Consider the following 20,321-nt stretch of genomic DNA (forward strand, 5'->3'; position numbering starts at 1 on the left):
ATATGGCAATGCGGATATGCTTAGGGTGTCTACTATATAGTGCAGTATTCAAATATATAATATAAAGTTCATAGCGCCCATGATTCGGCCATAACCTAAAAATCGCCATGAAGACTGCTAAAGGGAAATCATTTACCAGTCATATCATTACCACATAGGCCATTTACTTTTCAATGGCATTCTTCATGATGGTTTTTAGGTTATGGCGGAATCATGGACGCTATGAACTTTATATTATACATTTGAATACTGGATTATATAGTAAACACCCTAAGCATATCCGGAGTACCATATGAAGATCCAATGACTTCCCCTGATGACGTAATTACAGCTTAAAGTATTCAAAATATGCAATTTTTACAAGGTCCGTCGTATATTTCCTATATTTTTTGATATATACTCACCATAATTATTTCAAAAACGATTTGTATCGAGCGTACAACATCTCCTTAATATATATATGTCGAAAACCCCACAAAAAATATTTGTTTGTATCCGAAAATAACGAAAGTCTGGGTAAAACTCGTAAAAACCGATTTTGAGCTATATCTCAAAAACAAGAGCTGATGGAGAAAACCCGGGACCGGATTTGAAAATAACTCGCCGATTTCATATAGAAACAACTGCAACTTCGTCTGAAACATTCAGCTTTTTCAATTTTGTTGAGCAGTGTTATTGAAATATTTACCAGATTGTTGTTTAAAAATTTGCTATAAACAAGGCGAAAGAGGCATTTTACAACAATATAATGTTCTGAAGAGTTATGTATTACATTCCAGAGAATATTTTCCCAAAAAATTTAACAGTTTGGGAGATACGCGAAATATATACAAATTATAGAATTTTTAGATATATTATAAAATTTGAGGTAATAAATGCAGTCTTTCGAGTTCACTATTCCTCTAAATATTTTCTTCTTGTTCTTACCTACAAGTTTGCTGCAGATGTCAAAAGAAGATTCGTATTGGTTTCAGAGATACAGCCCCGATTTATTTTAAAAATTCGATCATTAACCATGTTTAGAAAAGACCATAAAAACCGAACCCGATCTAAGAAAACAAAACCCAAATATGGTTTTTGTCTATTGCTCCTCTACTTTCATAAAATTCTGGACAGAAGTTGTTTGCACGCTATTTGCTCAAAAATGTTGCACAGTGTAATGATACTTATTTATACCAATAAAATGATGTTTTATTTAAAATTTTGTAATCATTTTGGTTTTGCAATAATTAAGTTGACTAACTGTGTATACTTCTCATATACACTTTCCACACAACTTTGATATAAATATCGCGTATAATATTACGAGCGTAGATGAACGCAATACATGGTTTGCTACTTTAGCTGACAACAAAGATAAACAAAAAGCCACAAGCAGCCACCACAACATAAGGAATAACTAAACACCATAACAAACATGAAAATGAAAGGAAAATGAAATAAAGAAGAAGAATGAAACATAACAGAAACAAATAAAAACAAGAGTCTCATTGTTGGTAATACATACACACAAAAACAAAGATAAAGGCAGCATGTCATACAAACACCACAACTCACCAAAATAGTTTTTTCAACTAGGCATCGAATAGCGAGAGAAGAGAAAAAATTTTCGAAGAAAAGAGAGAAATATTGTTCAGTTGACACAAACTATTTTTGGATTTAACAAAAACGATTGTTGGATTCACAATACTACATAAGGAATCCAACAATATGTTAACAATACATATTTTGCTCTTGGAATATTGTTGGATCAAACATATTTGTTTCTCTGCGTGTAGATATAAGTCTCAATAAGCGGGAGGATTCGACTTAACCATTGTTTTTTAACTTTTATAGTTAGATCGCTTTAGGAACAGGGGACAAGAACGATAATAAATCTTAAACAGCACCAATGGTCAAAAAAATCCGACAATGTCCGTAAGAGAAAAGAAAGGTTACAGACACAATTTAAAATCCTCCTCGTTTTGGCAATGGACCGAAGAAGTTAGGTAGAAAATACCTATTCTTGAATTGTCAAGCAAAAAGCCCATAGAAAGTTGTCATTAAAACTCATTACGACGGCCCAGTAACGCGGACCAGGGTCTGCTAGTTTTGAATAATTCTTTACAAAAATCTATAAAAAGTAATACATTTTTCATGTCATTCTCTTTCATTTACAATTTTAGGCTACGGAAACATTTCCGCCAGAGGATATCGATTTCATAGATGGTCATGCCCCGAAAATCCCCAAAACTAGTAAGTTGATTTCTGAAATGGCTATGGTAACTTGTGTTTTTTTATTGCAAACAACTATTCTCCACCCGGATAGCGTTTTATAATTTTAGATACAAAGATCAATTCATTTTTCCCATTTTGCATGTTTTTATTATTTCTTCGTAGAAAAAAGCTAACATTACTTTATGATTTTGTTCCCAATTTGCTTTTTTCTTCCATTTTTTGTTTGGTAAATTTATTTCGCTTAGCAGTATCTGAGGCTGATGAAGATGAATTTGATGATCGACCTTTTGCCGTAGGACCAAGAAGTGGTGTTGATGATGGCCTTCTGCCAAACGGTGGAGCTGATGTTGGTGGCGGACGTGAAGTGGCCGACAGAAAACCAGAAAGACCTTCCAGACGTCCCAGTTTTAGTTTTCCCACCAGTGATATGCCCGGTTTTGTCACAATCAATGGTGTCGATACACCAATACCCGATATAAATGCCTACCAACACAAGAAAACTTTGGCACAAGGAATGATGGATTTGGCCTTGCTGTCGGCCAATGCTAATCAATTGCGTTATGTTTTGGAATCGTATGATCGTCATCCTTACTACTATCCCAGTTTGGTGTTTATCTCGTTGAGTATTATATTTCAGGTGGGTGTGTGTTTAGAATTTTACAAACATCACAATGTTAATGTTGTATTGTTTTTTTTTTTTAGATTGCTGTGGGTGTTGGCCTAATTCTAAACAGTAAATATAACGTCAAAAACGATCGTGACATTTGCCGAGCCAATAAAATCAATAACTATACCGTTATTGGTATATTCATTGTAACGGTTGTAAATGTTTTCATTTCTGCCTTTGGTGTTGCTGAGCCTGCCGACAGAAAGGCATGAGGTGGCTTAGTTCTTAATTAGATTATCGTATTTATGTAGATGTAAATGTTTTTAGAATAAGTTATATTTCGAATATGTATTTAACTGTAATACTCTTATGAAGGAATCTCATCGTTTTTTATTTAATGTTTTAATTTAAGGACACTTTTTGTAAAACTTTGTATTATTAATGTTGTACACTACACAAATAAGCGATAATTTACAATTTTTTTCCAAAATTGTTATAATACATTTTTCTCGGAATTATTTATAGCAATATGGTGTTTTTGTTTCATTTATTGTTTTGACGGATTTGTCTCGGTAGCTTATTTTAGTTCATGGGTTTTAATTACAAAAAAAAAAAAAAAAACAAAATCTATGAACTATCCCCATGTTTGCAAATGAAGACTATAGGCCTGTTCGATAACTTCCCAAGTAAAAGTAAATTCTTGCAAGTACTTCTCATTTCTCTTTTACTGAAGTTTGTTATCGAACAACATTTTGTAAAAGTTTGTCAAATTTGTACACATTTTTGGGTTATCGATGAATTTGACGCTTTTATGGAATGAAGTGGAATGAATAAGAATAGGAAATTTAATTAAAAAACTTAAGCTTTTATTCTTTTTTTACTTTCTTGTAAAGTAAGGAAAATTTTAGGGTTCTTTATATTGAAGTAATGCTATGTATGTCATGTTAATTAAATTTACTAAAATTAAAAATTGACAAGATGTTTCCATATATGTATTTATGTAATCTCTATTAGATACATATTTGTGATGTTTATATTTACGTATCTTGTATATAGTAAATGTAACGCATCGCTTTTAAATGGTGTTACACTTTATATGATTAACAAAACAATAATTTTTGGCAAAACAAGATAACAACAACCAAATAAGGTTAGTGATACTGTCAGTCAACGATGTCAATAACGACAATTAAGGAAATATGTATGTCATGTAATACATACACACATATGTTAGTGTGAATAAAAAAGTAAATAATTAGAGATGCTTGTCATAATTCGGTTATACACTGTTAAAAATAAAGAAAATAATTAAGAAAGGATTTTAGTCCAACGGGACCAACCATGTGATACAAAAGTTGAAAGAAGAATATTTCCTCAGCCTGTGATAATTGAAACTTTCATCTATTGAAAATATCGAAACTAAGGCCATGTTTATATTGTAGTCTTTTGCAGGGTTAACCTTCTTAATGAGGATTAATTTAACTTATACGCAAAGGAGTTAACATTTAAACCCCAGTGGGTTTGTTAAATCCGTTTTTATATAAACGTACTATTATAATACTGGCTACGCTGAACTTGCCGACAAAAATATATTTGGTTTGAAGCTCAAACGTGTTTCGGATACTTGAAGGAATGGACCTACATAGTCCATTTTGGTAGTGGATCTTATTTTGGGAGTCCTTACTTTCGATAGATATTGTGTTCAACAGTCATTTTAGTTGGTCAGGAAGCATGGACTTGCCCATGAAAATGTAATATCGCTTAAACAGGACCACAAGCAGTAGCATCGGTATAATTTTTCAAAGGATCTTCGAACAGATCCTAAACTTCACTTAAACAAACATGTAGAACTTTTGTGGGTGAGATGCCCTAAGGAGAAAAACGATATGGGTAATTTCTGAAATAAACTTACAATTGGACAAAATATTGGGAGAGGGAGTTACCGGAAGGTGAGCAACGATAGTGCTCATCCTCAAATTTAAACTAATATTGCCAAGGCCGAATCGGCTGATCTGTTCGAGAGTTATCGTGAACTCCAGTAACTCCACATGGTGCCATAGGGGTTTTTACAGCTTTCCGGGTATTTTCCCAGGAAGTATGGACATGCCCCAAAAAAAAACTTGTGGAGATTTTTTAACAATTCAACAAGCAAGAAAAGCGTTAAGTTCGGTCGGGCCGAACTTTTTATACCCTCCACAACCTTCCCACAACCTTCAAAATACCGAAATTCGGAAGGTACCGTTCTATGGGGGCTATATGATGGCGTGGACCTATACCTACAAATTTCTGGGGGAAAGTTTTATACGCCTAAAGAAGCCTAAATACCAAATTTCAGCCATATCGGTGTGATAATGAGGCTAAAACGTTCAAAATATCGAAAATCGGGAGATATTGTATTATGGGGGCTATATCAACACGTGTACCTATATTAGGGTGGGGCGATTTGTGTGGAAGCAAAAAAACCTTAATGAGCCCTTCGCGTTTCTGATTCCTGGGATTGAACTGAGCAAAAAAGTCCACTGGACCATATATCTACCGTGAAAATCGAGCCTCCCGATTTTGACTTTAAGTTTTTTATTGACGTTTTTGGATATTGTGCCATATAACAGCCAAACCATTGGGATTTTCGATCCAACACAAAGACAAACATTGTAGCCAAGACAGTAATTGAAAACTCTCTAATACATCGCAAAAGCATTGGAACGCTCCTTCAGGCAGTTTTGGCCTTAAGAATGTGCAAACTTTTCGGAAAATGTCGATAAATGACATTGTGCTACAAAATTTGACCCGAAAAATATTTAAGTGTTCTGAGGCAAAATTATATCGTGTTGGGATCCATGGACAACGACAATGCCTTTATTTCGTTTGGGTCACTTCGTTTTATTTTTTTATAACGGTAAAAGTAGTGAAAATCTGGGTTTCTTACATTTTCAAATTTAAACGGGCATATCTTATTTTTTCCACAACGGATTTCTTTTGATCCTTCTTCCTTTTAAAGGGGTGAATAATGTCTTTTGAATAAGCTATTATTGTTTTAAGTCGGTTAACAAATGGCTAAGTTATAGCGGTTTATGTCTGAAAACCCCCACAAAAAACCTATAAAGGAATTTCTCATAATTTTCAAAATAAATATTGAACAAAACAAAAAAACATTATATTTTTGAAAATTATGAGAAATTCCTTTATAGGTTTTTTGTGGGGTTTTTCAGACATAAACCACTATAACTTAGTCATTTGTTAACCGATTTAAAACAATAATAGCTTATTCCAAAGATATTATTCACACCTTTAAAAGGAAGAAGGATCAAAAGAAATCCGTTGTGGAAAAAATAAGATATGCCCGTTTAAATTTGAAAATGTAAGAAACCCAGATTTTCACTACTTTTACCGTTATAAAAAAATAAAACGAAGTGACCCAAACGAAATAAAGGCATTGTCGTTGTCCATGGATCCCAACACGATATAATTTAGCATCAGAACACTTGAATATTTTTCGGGTCAAATTTTGTAGCACAATGTCATTTATCGACATTTTCCGAAAAGTTTGCACATTCTTTAGGCCAAAACTGCCTGAAGGAGCGTTTCAATGCTTTTGCGATGTATTAGAGAGTTTTCAATTACTGTCTTGGCTACAATGTTTGTCTTTGTGTTGGATCGAAAATCTCAATGGTTTGGCTGTTATATGCCAAAATATCCAATAAACGTGAATAAAAAACTTAAAGTCAAAATCGGGAGGCTCGATTTTCATCGTAGACATATGGTCCAGTAGACTTTTTTGCTCAGTTCAACCCCAGGAATCAGAAACGCGAAGGGCCCATTAAGGTTTTCAAATCGCCCCGGCCTAACCTATATAAACATTTTATGGTAGAAATGTTTCTTAGCCTCTGAAAACACAAAATACAAAGTTACAACCGATTCTTTGGTCGAATGGGTCTAATACATTCAAAATATATTAAAATGACGCGTACTTTATAAGGGGTCTTATGTGGGGACTATACCAAAACGTGGACCTATATAACCCAACTTTGGTAGGAATGTTTTCTGGCCTCTGAAGACACAAAATACTAAATTACAACCAATTCTGTGGTCAAATGGGTCTAATACATTCAAAATATATTAAAATGACGCGTACTTTATAAGGGGCCTTATATGGGGGCTATACCAAAACGTGGACCTATATAACCCAACTTTGGTAGGAATATTTTTTGGCCTCTGGAGACACAAAGTACCAAATTACAACCAATTCGGTGGTAAAATGGGCCAAATATCTTAAAAATTCCTTAAAACGACGACGCGCCACGCGTCATTTTGTATGGGGGCTATACGAAAGCGTTGACCTACATAGCCCGCTTTCAATACCAAAAGTCCTACGTAAATATAACATATTTTCCCAAAATTTCATCAACCTACGTCAATCCGTTCGGACGCTAGAGTGATTTCCACAGACGGACAGCCGGACAGATAGACAGACGGACGGACATGGCTATATCGATGTAGAATTGCACGCTAATCAAGAATATATATGGTAATATTCAAAAAAGTTTTACAATCGTTGAAGTTGAGGTTCACCATTTAATAAGTCGCGAACTGTTAATATATTTTATAAAATATGAATACATTTATATATATTGAAGTGTTTTAGCTACGATCTCATAATATGGACCATAACAAATAATTTTCGTGGAAGCTGCGCTGGTGGTAATATAAAAAAATGGGAAAAATGTGTTGAAGTTTACAAGTTTTTTTGTGTTCTTTCTTGATTTCTGGCCAAACCACGGAAAATTCAAACCTATGCTCAAAGAAAGAACTAAAGAATACCCCTTAGGCAATATGGTTCTAGTGTATGACTTTTCGATATATACACTGTATCCCCCTAAAATCGATGCTGACATTTTGAAGTTTTGATTTCAGTGTTTTTCGAATTTTTCTTATAATTATATGGTGCAACTAGATAATAATCGAAACTAGTTTATAGGATTGTAGAACTCGCGATTCCACGTCGTTCGATGTATATCTCATGAGTGTGCTCCGTACAGCTTCCTAGTAATAGAAGTCCAAAGGCGAAAATTTGGTCCGTAAATTTTCAGAAAAAACCTATTTTTTGGCTTTAAAATTTACAACTGTCGTACAGGTACCCCTGAACCCCGCGTGATTTTAGTTTTTTTACGTGCCGGATCTAATGAGCTCTTCCGCGGTCAAATCCATATACTAAAACGCCGGATATAGATACCTTGAAAGTAGGAAAATTTGCAAAAATATATTTTGACAATTCCGCGAATTGAACCGCGATTTTCTTTGATTATTTTTACATAAATGTAATCCTTTATACGCGATTATTATATTTGCCAAAAAGGTGTGTCACAAATTACAAAGATTCGGGAGTAATATCCCTATTTATCCCAAAATAGAATGTGGTGGCACATCCGCAGTTCTTGACGAATCTGTCTAAAATAATTTATATTGACGTATTTTTAATAGGGGGCCATTGAAATCGGATGCACCTTATAATCATATGCACATCGCGTAATTTGTGCCCACTTGAAGGTTTTTTGAATAGTAAGATGCAACTGATGGCACACTTTGGCCGCTGAATGAAACATGGGAAAATCCATGCATATTGATAGACATGGACTCCCTGTATCCGAAAAGCACATGCACCCCAACTGATTTCAACGGATTCGCGAATTACACGCCTTTTAATTTTTGTGTTTTTTCTTTGGTTGTAATTTCAATATTACTATCTACTTCTTATTTCTATAGCTTATCACAGAAAGCAAATATACTTTCACGATGACTAATTACTTTTCTTGTAGAAGTTTAAGCAAAATACTTCAGGATTTGGATCGAAATTTAGCGAAATAATAGAATAACTCCCAACATTTATTTTTCAAATTTTTCGTATTTAACCAAAAATATATTTTTGAAATAATTTCCAACAATAAGTTTCCGTTCTTTGTTGTTCCTGTAATATGCAAGTTATAAACGCGATCTTTATAATTTTGGTCTCACATTTTTCTAGGCGTTGTCTAGATTCTGTACGTATTTTTAAATTATTTTTTTAGAGATTTTTTGGACTTTGATTTAGAATAAATAAAATTTATTCCAAGATTTCTTCAATATTTTTTGATTTACCGCGAAAATAAAAATAAATTTAGCAACTATTTTAGCATCTACGGATAGATATCACATTCTGCTAACGATTCATATATACATGTTCTTATTACAACTCAATAGGAATTTTTAAATATTTTTTCTTTACAAGAGAGTAAAACCGCATATAACTTTTGAGTGCAGCATCCAATTTTGTGAACGCGAACAGATTTGAAACCACGAGTTTTTTCTTAACCCATGTACCAAAAATGGCGGATGTGCTCGGCAAAAAAGTTTTTAATTTTTTTTCTATGTAATTGTAAAGGAAATTTGAAATTTACCATATACTTTGTGGGGTCTACAATTATTATTTCGAGTAGTTACAAACGTAGTGACAAACTTAATATACCCCCATCCTATGGTGGAGGGTATAAAAAACAATTTTGTAGGCTGAAAAGCACAAAAAACCGTTTACAGTACCGTTATACTAAAATTTTACCAGAAAACTAAAAATTTTCGGACCTATTTTTTACAATTGTCATTCGATTTCCTCGTACTCGATTGCAAATTTTAGACTTTTACGTTCTGGATCTAATAAATCATTACTCGTGAAAATACATCTACGAAAACGAAAGTTACAGGAAATTCCAAAGTATGAAAATCGCCTAAAATAGTTTTTAAAATATCACACATTTTATCGAGTACTCTGCGGGTCGTTTCCACTGCAATGAAAAAATTAGTGCTGCATCTTCATTTTTGCGGAAACAGAGATTTTAAAACTTCACTGATAAGGGAGCTACATTCATGTTATCCCAAAAAATAGTGTGTGATGCTACATCCATGGTTCTTCATTCACCGCTTTGAAATAGATATACGTATAATCTCGATAGTCCGGACACCACATGTTTCGGCGTTATCCGGATTATCGAATTGTCCGGATTACCGAGTAATAACAAAAACATATAATTTTGTACGTTGCAATCATTAATAATGGACTTTTACTAGATAATAGCCTGACATATAAGGTAAACAAATTCATATTGAGCAAATATTAGGAGTTGTGACCATTAATTACGACCGGAAGCAGCTTCCTTGGTTACCAAAGTTATGTCTTATATTCCTCCAGCGTAATTTAGGTGACTTTTGCCGATTACTTTTGTCCTAGTGTCCGGATTAACGCATTGTCCGGATTAACGAGTGTCCGGATTATCGAGACTGTACTGTATGTATATCGATGTAGATTTTCATGGTGACACTGAAACCGAATGCGGACAAAATTTGTATGCACTTTGCGCAAATTAGCGATGTTTTATATATTTTTTAATGCAAAGATGCAACCGATGCTACATCTTAGCGTCCAAAATATATTTCGAAAAATATATACAATAGGGCTATGACATTTTTTCTCAAAAATCACATTCATTCCACTTTATAATAAAAAAGGGGTTCCGCACAAGCCACTTTGATTTTTTTTAGAAAAAAATTGTATGAAATAAAAAAAATCTAAAAAAATTATTTCCTGTTGCACGTATGGATGGTCTTTTACCCATTAATTACTAAAATAACTTTTATTCCACTTAATTTTTAAAAAAGGTCCCGCACAAACCACTTCTAATTTTTATGATATATGAAATAAAGTTATATATAATATATAATAATATAATACGATGATAAAATTAGTAGAAACAAACGGTTATGTCATTTTAGATATGTCGTGTGCCCCTATACCTTCTTTTCGGTTAAATATCTGCTTACATTGACTTCAAAAAACTTACTTCAAACTTTAAAAGCTTTTTGTGTGGAAGCTTAGTTATCGAATCACTTTATAATTAAGATTTTATGTAGTAAATGGACTTATATTTACATTACGTCTCTTGAATATAGACGTCGTATGAACCACGAGCTATATAAGCTATACAAAGACATGAATATAGTTAAACGTATAGAGATGCAACGATTGTGTTGGCTAGGCCATATCATGAGAGTGAGCGATGATGAACCCGCTAAAAAGACGTATGAATACATGCCCCATGGCGGTGCAGGCAGAATCGGCAGGCCTAAGCTTCGATGAAGCAAACAAGTGGATGAAGAAATGGAAAGGCGCGGTATTCCAAGAAGTCAAGCGAAAGACAGAGAGGAATGGAGATCTTTTCTTAGTTCGGTCTATGGAACAAATGTTTTGTAATGGGCCAACTAAGTAAGTACGTCTCTTCGTGTGCTCATTAAAATAATTAGCGTTTTAATATTTTTTTCCTTAAAAGCAGAAGTAAAACCGCGATAACTTTTATCCGCAACAACAAAAAATTTGGGAATTCTTTCTTAACCTATGTACCCAAAAATCGTTGATGTAGCGTGAAAAGAAGAATTTTAATTTTTTGAAAATGGAATATTAAAGAATTGAAAACATTTCCCATAACGAGGGTAGCATAAATGCTGAGGGTATAAAAACGATTATTCCACTTAAATATGAAATAAAGTTATATATGATATAAAATGATAAATATGTAATGATATGATGATAAACGTAATGAGAGAAAAAAGTTATGTCGTGTGGCTCAAAATCATGTTTTAGTTATGTGTATATATGCTTATAATTTTAAAATCATTTTTGTGGGAGATATTTTTATCGAATTACTTTATAATTAAGATTTTATGTAATCTTAGGTAGAAGCTCATATGATTGATATACAAATATGAGGAGACACGACTTCGGGCATTTATTGTGACGAAATGCTCTTTTACATATTTTTCATGAGTTTTTTTTTAAATGTAAATGTATATTTATTTTATTTATTTTTATGTTAAAAATTTCCCAAATAGTAGATTCTTGCAGGTTCTGGAACAGAGCACAAATTCAAATTCATTTATTACATTAAAACGAATTATAAAAAGTCTCCATTTAATCCAATCGCTTCCTCCGTTATCCATTTTATACAAGCTCAACTTCATCATCCAAAAAGTTTTTTATATTGTCTTCTTATATGCAAGCGGAGTGCATACCACGACTCTATATTGCACTACTTTCAAGTTTTTTAGCTGGGATGGTAACAGTGGTAAAAAATTAATTTGTAAGTCAAAAAAGCATATTTTTAGGCATTTGTATTTTGGTTAACTCTGTTCTACTTCCAGCAACAAGCAATCTAAAATGTTGTTATCTTTTGCAACACTAGCTTCGTTCCAGTACTTTTTTAATGGTAAAATGTTCAAAAGAGAAAACTGTCAAAAATGAGTTCAACGCACACATTTTTCCAAAATGTACGGGAACGGAAAAACGGCAGAAACGTCAAAAAATCTGGAACAAATGTTAAAGTCGGCATGTTAGCCAATCGGAAGGCGGTAAACATGTTGCACATTTTTGCTCGCTCATATTTGTCGTGTAAAAAGTTTCTAAATAGAAAGCTATTCAGCGCCATTTTTGTTCAAAGAGAAGTGAACATTTTGCATCTTTTTTGGTGTACGGGAACGCATTTCGAGTAAAAATGTGCAAAATGTGTTAAATGTGTAAAAACTTTTTAGTTCTGGAACGAAGCTACTATTTTTTTTACAACGCAATATGACGGGATACGCAAATATAATCGTAATTAATTAAATCGTTAAAAAGGGCATGCCGCACTGAATTACTACATACTACTTATTTATGACCACTAGAATAACTAGTTATTCTATGGTCACTGGAAGTTGAAAAATAAGCTATAAGCTAAAAAAAATATTTTTTTATTTTTTGAACAGTTGAGGTGGAATTTGTACCACCCGATTTTTGGTATTTTGAAGGTTTTAGCCTCATTACCCAGGGAAATGGCTGGAATTTGGTACTTAGTCTTCGTTGGAGGTATACAACATTCCCCCAGAAATTTGTCGGTATAGGTCCACGCCTTCATATGTCCCCATAGAACGGTACCTCCCGATTTTCGGTATTTTGAAGGTTGTGACGTCCATATCCCACCGAAAAGACTGAAATTTGGTATTTAGCCTAGTATAGGTCATTATAGGTCTACCTCTTCCTATATTCCACTTCAATTTGGCGGATTAGGGCCGCACTTTCATAGATCCCCCATAGAACGGTACCTCCCGATTTTCGGTATTTTGAAGGATGTGGCCTCAATATTCCTCTGAAATGGCTGAAATTCTGTATTTGGTCTTCGTTGAGGTATTCAACTTAAATTTGGTATTTGGTCTTCGTTGGGGGTATAAAACTTTCCCCCAGAAATTTGTCGGTATAGGTCCAAGCAGGAAAGAATGGAATAATGGATCACCAATGACAGGTCATGACATCAATGTATACACAGATGGTTCCAAGATGAAATGTGGAGTCGGTTCTGGTGTCTTCTCATATGATGCAAATATATCTACATCCATAAAGCTACCTGACGACTGCAGTGTTTTTCAGGCGGAGATACTGGCCATAAAGGAAGCTTGTTTTATTCTCTTACAACTCCACACACCAAACTCCATAGGAATTTTTGTCGACAGTCAAGCGGCACTCCTTGCAATAAAATCAAACTCTGCCACATCGAAGCTAGTGAAAGATTGTAAAGAAGAACTTGCTAAACTAGGGCGTCTGTCAAGAGTAACTCTCACCTGGATCCCAGGCCATAAGGGACTGGATGGGAACGAAAAAGCGGACGAACTAGCCAGAGCAGGATCCGCCTCTAACGATCTCCCAAAGGCGTCAGTCGCAACACCAATGGGAGTAGTTAAAGGGGATATCTTCAATTACTATCTATCATTGGCTGAGAGTAGATGGGACAAAACGGAAACATGCCGAATATCAAAATCTACATGGCCTCAATACAACGCCAAACGCACAAAGTTCCTAATCAGCCAAAATAGACGGAACTTGGCAAGACTTATTGCAGTGTTAACCGGTCACTGGGCTATCGGTAACCACGCAATGCGCTTAAATATACCACACAACGACCACTGTCGCAGCTGCGGAGATGAAGAAGAGGAGGAAACTGTTGAGCACCTCCTCTGTTCCTGCCCTGCACTAATGCAACGACGACTTAAAGCTATAGGACAGCCGTTCCTTCATAATATCGCCGAGATAGCCGAAGTAGGTCCGGGAGACCTTCTACGATTTCTCAACTCATCAGGCTGGATTTAACTATCAATTTAATACTACGAAATAACAATCCTTGAACGAGTGGTGTGGTTTTCAAAACGGTATTCCTTACATACTAATTAAGGCTATAAAGTGTAGCCACCACGTAAACCAACCAACCAGGTCCACGCCTTTATGTAGACCCCATAGAACTGTACCTCCCGATTTCTGATACTTTGAGGGTTGTGGCCACTATAACCCACCGAAATGACTGAATTTTTGTCTCAATTTGTCGGTTTCGATATAGCCCCCCTTAGGTACCTCCCGAATTTCGGTATTTTCAAGGTTGACCACATTGTTTTAACGAAATTTGGTATTTAGTCTTCTTCATAAACAAAAGGAAACTAATTGATCCGTTTACAAATAACAATTCCAGCCTGGCCGAACTTAAGGCCGAATTTTTGCTGGGTACTAAACCATTATATTAATATGATGCTGTAGGGGAAAAGGCGCCCACGATAACTCCAGAACGAATCAATCAATTTGGACCAAACTTGCCCACTCGTGATATTTTGTCAAACATACATTTGGTTGAGCTGAAATAGGTTTCATTATTTTTTTAACAAAAATTTATTTTTAAAACAAAAGAAGACGTCGGTAGTGCGATTCTTTAACTCATTTTTTGAGTTACCGACAAATGTCGGTAAAATGAAAATGCAAAATTATGAATGAAAAGTTCAAATAAAAGTTGACAACACTGTTGCTATCGGTAGAACTTTACGACTACTTTCTTTTCGTCGCTAATTTACCCAGAAATATCGTTAATTACCGAATTTAAAAGCATTTCAATTTTACCGATATTTGTCGGTAACTCAAAAAATGAGTTAGAGGGCTACAGGGTCGCCTTGTTATTGCATCATGACCCTATCATTCTCCTCCTTTGGGTACCTACCCCAACAAAAGTTCAAAATGTCAGCGCGCAAAATGTATTCCTCCAAATAGGTCTTCTAGACGAAGATCTACGTATATTCAACACAAAACTTCAAAAAATTTCACACAAGTGAAATTATAGGGATTATTTTGAATGTCTCTGGTTCTGTACACAAAGTATAATGTGTCTAGTGGACAAATCCACGCTTCTTGACATACTCAAAAAATTATACTGTAATCCTGGCTGCTTGGTACGATAACTTTCGAAAGGAATGAATCTTAAAATTAGAAGCACTTCTAAGTTATCGAAGTATTAAAGTATAAAAATACTTTTTAAAATTTTTAAGAAAAAGTTCATTATTTTCAGACTGCTTATTTGGTAATGGGTTTTTCGGTACATATTATGACTGCTAAATTTTTGTTGAGTTAGAGTGTATTGCAAACATTTGAAAATATTTTTATAAAATAATTATTCAAATAACAACCACTATGGTAAGATTTGATATTTATATAGTTTTAATTTGGTCCAAAAATATACAATGCAAGTTCTTGTGGTTAGCCAACAACTTGTATGGTACTGGCAATTAACTAAAAGTAAATATGTACAATTTAGTTGGTGCACTTAAATCACAGAGAAAAGACGTTCTTCGGAAATTCTAATAAATGCAAAATGGAGTTAAGTTTATCGACGGGTTTGGGTCAGAAAATTTGCTCCCAGGATGAGGTAAGTATATTAAGAAATTTTATTATCGGGCATTGATATTTTGTGTAGATAAATTACATATTTTTAAAATATAAAATGTTGATTTTTTAAAGACTTTTGCCAAAATTAATGTCGAATGACTTTAAATATTAGGGGACAAAAAGATTCCATGAGGAACCAATTACAACGAAGATATCGCAATAGTCGCTAATACAACCCAACTTTTCATTTTTGCGATTTTAATAATAATGACGAATATCAAAGCTTTGGTTGGGGAGCTTCCAACAGCAACGCTTGACTATGAAAGTAGAATATCCCACCTTTACAATGTTGCAAAGTAAGTTGGCGTATGTGGCCAAATAACGGAGATATAGCAATAATCGCTAATATATCCCATTTTTCAATTTTCTCGAAATCGCGCTACAGGTCGCAATTTTGATCGGATCGCCACGAAATTTTGGGGGTTAATTGGGATCCCACAGAGGCCTATTGACGAAATTTTGGGGGTTAATGGGGGTCCAACAGAGGCCTATTGATTTTGATGATGGTCGGATAATATTCAGGGGTTGGAATGGGCAAAAACTTATTTGGAGCAAAGGTCAACGTTTTATTTCAATGCCAATATCTCTGTTTCTTTAGGAGGTATATCAAAAGCAAAACCTGGCAAGGAAAGTAGAAAATATCACCTTTACAATGATGTAACGTAGGTTGTCGTAGGTGGTCAAACATCAAAGATATCGCAATAGTCGGTAAAGCATCCCATTTTCCGATTTTTTTGAAATCACGCTACAGGACGCAATTTTGATCGGATTGCCGCGAATAATAGGCTTCTTCCACAGTGGGACCCGCATCAACTCCCAAAAAATTCGCTTATGTGCAGAAAAGTCAAGGTTTTTTTCTTATGCGAATATCTCCGCTTCTGGAATGAGTATTCCAAAAAGAAATCTACTAATCTACTTAATTTAAATCTACTTAAAGCCGATAGCCGTAGTCGCTAGTGCTTTTAGCTATAAGTTTATTATAATTTTTAATTGTAATAAATATTTAAATAAATAAATGTTTGGTGGTATTCGGATTATATTCCCTAAAAGAATTGTTTACCAGTGAAAAGCTTATGCACAGGGGTAGTTGTGCAGGGTATCACATGGTCGGCCCCGTCCAGACTATAGCCTTTGCTCACTTGTTTAAAAAAATTAGATTTTTAATAAAAAATTGGACCGTTTTTGACCATTAATTTTTTAAGAAAATTCTCTTATTTAAAAGCAAAATTTTGTCATTTCGGATGGCTAAAACCTTCAAAATACCGAAAATCGGGCGGTATCTGTCGATGGGGGCTATATTAAAACGTGGACCAATACCAAAAATTCTCTGCAGGAATATTTCGCAGCCCTGGCGAAGACTAAATACCTAATATCAGCTACTTCGGTTGGATAATGTGGCTAAAGCCTTCAAAATACCGAAAATTGTGCGGTACCGTTCTATGGGGTCTATATCAAAACGTGGACCTATGCCAGGGACGTGCTTCTTTGCAAAGAAGTATATTGAGGGCGTCCACTGAGTTGTTTTTGCATTTGCTTCTCTCTCACTTACAGTGTAAGTGAATGAAAACAAACAATAAACATCATGTGGTTGTTGTTTTCTTCACTCATACATACACACATACTAAAACATTGATGGAAATTCTTGGGCGACGCTGACCTATGCCAATAATTTTTATCAGAAAAGATGTTTCTCCATTGGGAATCCTCAATGCAAAAAATCAGCCAATTTGGTCGAGAAACTGAAGTAAAATCTTCAAAATACCGGAAATCGTGAGGTTCCGTTATATGGGGTCTATATCAAAACGTGGACCTATGTCTATAATTTTTATCGGGAAAGTCTGTTTTATTAGATGAGAAATCTGCATCTCAAAATTCAGCCTGTTTACTAGATAAATTTAGCTAAAATATTAAAAATATCGAAAATAGGGAAGTACCGTTATATAGGGGCTATACCAAAACGTGGACCGACCTTCCAATTTTTTGCCCTCGACTTTGTCAGCCAACAATAAATACTTGTACCAAAATTCACCACCTACGCCAACTCCTACTATTTTTGGTTACCGTTTATATAAACTCGCGATATAGTGCGTCGTATGAAATACGAGCTGTACCGGCTATACAATGACATCAGTATAGTTAAATAGTATAAATACGGGCCGCTTGGTGGCACACGCAGAACGGGAATGCCAAGGCTTCGATAGGGTAAACAAGTGGAAGACGAGGTAGTAAAACACGTTACCCCAAATTGGAAAAGTAAAGCAACAAAGAGGGAATAATGGAAATCTTTCCTTAATTACTTTAAACCATGAACCAATTTTCAAAAGGTATGTTGTTTGTCGTTTTTGACGCGATTTTTAAAAGATGGCGGTCCCATATCATCGGACTAAAATAGAATCGAGCAGAACGATTAAGTATTAGTGGGTTATTCGGCTCTTGTGGCTTCCAAACATTTGATGGATAAAAACTTTTGAAAGATACTTCGAAAATGATCCACCCTCATTTCTATTTATTTATAGGATATTATCGAAAACGTTCCTAATCCTGAAGTACAAGGTAATATACTATTCAGAATTCAACCAACTGAACCGTATATCAAAATACCTATATGTCTTTTTTATTTTAGAAACTTTGCTTACGCCCAACAACGAAGAAGCAAAACATCCAAAGAAACGTTCACCTTGGAGTTGTTTTTATTGCTCGGCCGATCGTAGGTACACATCTAGAGTGATGTTCCAGATTATAATGGGATATTTTTTACACTGTTTTAGTTAAGGTCAGTGAAAAGGCTCTCTCAGCTTTAAAATCCAAAAAGGATAAAAAACAAAATGAAGATTCCGTAAAAACCGAGTTTCATAACTATCAACAACGTAAAACCTATGGTCAGGGTATGATGGATTTGGCATTGTTAACAGCAAATTTAAATCAATTGCGAACACTCTTGGATATGGAGGTCAAACATCCATATTTTACGGCAAATGTTGTTTTCATTTCAATAAGTATATTTTTTCAGGTAAGTTATGAAAACCCCATAATTCCTATTGTTTGAATAATTTAACATTTTTTAGGTAATTGTCGGAATTTTCCTAATTCTAAACTGCCGAGTCAATGTTAACGTAGAGACAGATGTTGCTCGCTGCTCCAAGCTGAATAATTTTACATTTGTTTGTATTTTTATTATAACCGTTGTAAATGTCTTCCTTTCGGTATTCTATGATATGAAGTAGAATTGTTTTAATTATTTGGTATAAAATAATAATATCAGTATTACAAATTAATAACCGAACTTATGCAATTTGTTTAAATGCCATCGCGATCATGAACATTTAATTTCTCAAAACCTTGTACAGTCCAAGCAGAAATTCGGATCCGTTAGTTATTATATAACCTATTACTAAGTAATGTAAACCAAAATGATTACTTATATTACTGCTTACTAAGTTATGAGTACGGTGGCACAGAGAGTAGGTGTTCGACTAAAAATCCTAGGGTTGTGTGTTCAACACTCACCATGGCACAATCATACAGGTACCCGCGTCAGCCCAGCTGATGTACTGTGAGCTGAAAACCCAAAATTAAAAATCAAAACTATAAATTAAAAATAGTGAATTTTTGATTGATTTTTGTAATAATGCATTTATTAATACCTGTCTAATGAAATTATGTTGAAAAAATTGTGTGGATCGCTTTATTTTTGGAAAACATTTTTTTACATTTCACTGTACTGAACTGGTTTTTGTTGTAGTTTTTGGCTGATGAATCTACCTGGTAATTGTGCCATGACGCTCAAACAACCCTGTTGGCGAACAAACAACCCTAAATGTTCGCACTCGTGGCCGAGTGTCTAGTGTGTTCGGCTACAAATCAGAAGTTCGTATGATCATATCCAACAAAGAGCGTAATAAAACAAAAATATTAGAATAGAATAGATTATTCGGTTTTGTCGGAACTTTACTTACTTACTTAGTTGGCCCTCTACAGAACATTTTTCATATAAGCCGAACTATGAAAATATTTCATTTCCTCTCCATTTATTGCTCTATTTCTCCAAATTGGGATACCGCGCTTTTCAATCCCGTCTTCCACTTGTTATTCCATCGGTCTAGCCCACGCCACACAGTGTTGCCGCGTGGACAAAAATCAAAAAATGTGATGTTAACTTTTACATAAGTTTATATTTTTTTCTTACAGTAAACACATCCGATACAACGAATCTGAAAGAATTTTGTCGATATGTGCATCCATAATGAAGTTATAGCCCTTTAAATATTTTGCGAAATCAAATCAAAATCGGTAAAACTGAACAGTGGCAGGAGGAAACTTCCCATGTTAAATTTGAAGGCTACTCATCAATAATTGAGCGATTTATAGCAAAATCGGGGAAAGATATATATGGGAGCTATATCCAAAACTGAGTCGTTTTTTTATGAAAATCGGTGAAACTACTCAGGGGCCTAAGAAAATATTACATACTAAATTTTGAATTGACCGAGTTATACCAAAATCGGGGAATGATATATATGGGGGCTATATCCAAATCTGAACCGATATGGACCAAAGCTGAAATTTTTCATTCCTATGCCCTTATAAGTACTTGTGAAAAAATTATCAACCTAGGTCAACCCCTTCTATTTTTGTCCACCTTTGTATGGAAGCGGCAACACTGTGCGACGTCGATATTCACAGTCAACGCTT

The 20,321-nt window shown here is 34.5% G+C and overlaps 2 protein-coding genes across 10 annotated transcripts in view; both read left to right on the forward strand.

The window, feature by feature from the left end:
- The window catches only part of LOC141400884 (ninjurin-A-like), a 41,675-nt gene extending 38,323 nt beyond the window's left edge, over positions 1 to 3,352 (forward strand). For 5 of the 9 annotated variants that reach the window (XM_073980502.1, XM_073980503.1, XM_073980506.1 and 2 more), the window contains 3 exons: positions 2,166 to 2,235; positions 2,463 to 2,854; positions 2,920 to 3,352. In XM_073980502.1, coding sequence (XP_073836603.1) covers positions 2,166 to 2,235; positions 2,463 to 2,854; positions 2,920 to 3,096 — 639 coding nt within the window. In that variant the 3' untranslated portion in view covers positions 3,097 to 3,352. The remainder of the gene's footprint in view (positions 1 to 2,165; positions 2,236 to 2,462; positions 2,855 to 2,919) is intronic. The other 4 variants (XM_073980508.1, XM_073980509.1, XM_073980510.1 and 1 more) reach the window with 2 other exon arrangements.
- Positions 3,353 to 15,506: 12,154 nt separating this feature from the next.
- LOC141400886 (ninjurin-A-like) lies at positions 15,507 to 18,905 on the forward strand. Its single transcript, XM_073980512.1, has 5 exons — positions 15,507 to 15,609; positions 18,146 to 18,182; positions 18,253 to 18,336; positions 18,398 to 18,639; positions 18,695 to 18,905. The coding sequence occupies exons 1-5, from the start codon at positions 15,556 to 15,558 to the stop codon at positions 18,851 to 18,853; spliced, it is 576 nt and encodes a 191-aa protein (XP_073836613.1). The 5' UTR covers positions 15,507 to 15,555; the 3' UTR covers positions 18,854 to 18,905.
- Positions 18,906 to 20,321: the final 1,416 nt, after the last annotated feature.

Source organism: Musca autumnalis, unplaced genomic scaffold (assembly GCF_047663935.1).
Source record: "Musca autumnalis isolate F117 unplaced genomic scaffold, ASM4766393v1 scaffold_4, whole genome shotgun sequence".
NCBI lineage: Eukaryota > Metazoa > Arthropoda > Insecta > Diptera > Muscidae > Musca > Musca autumnalis.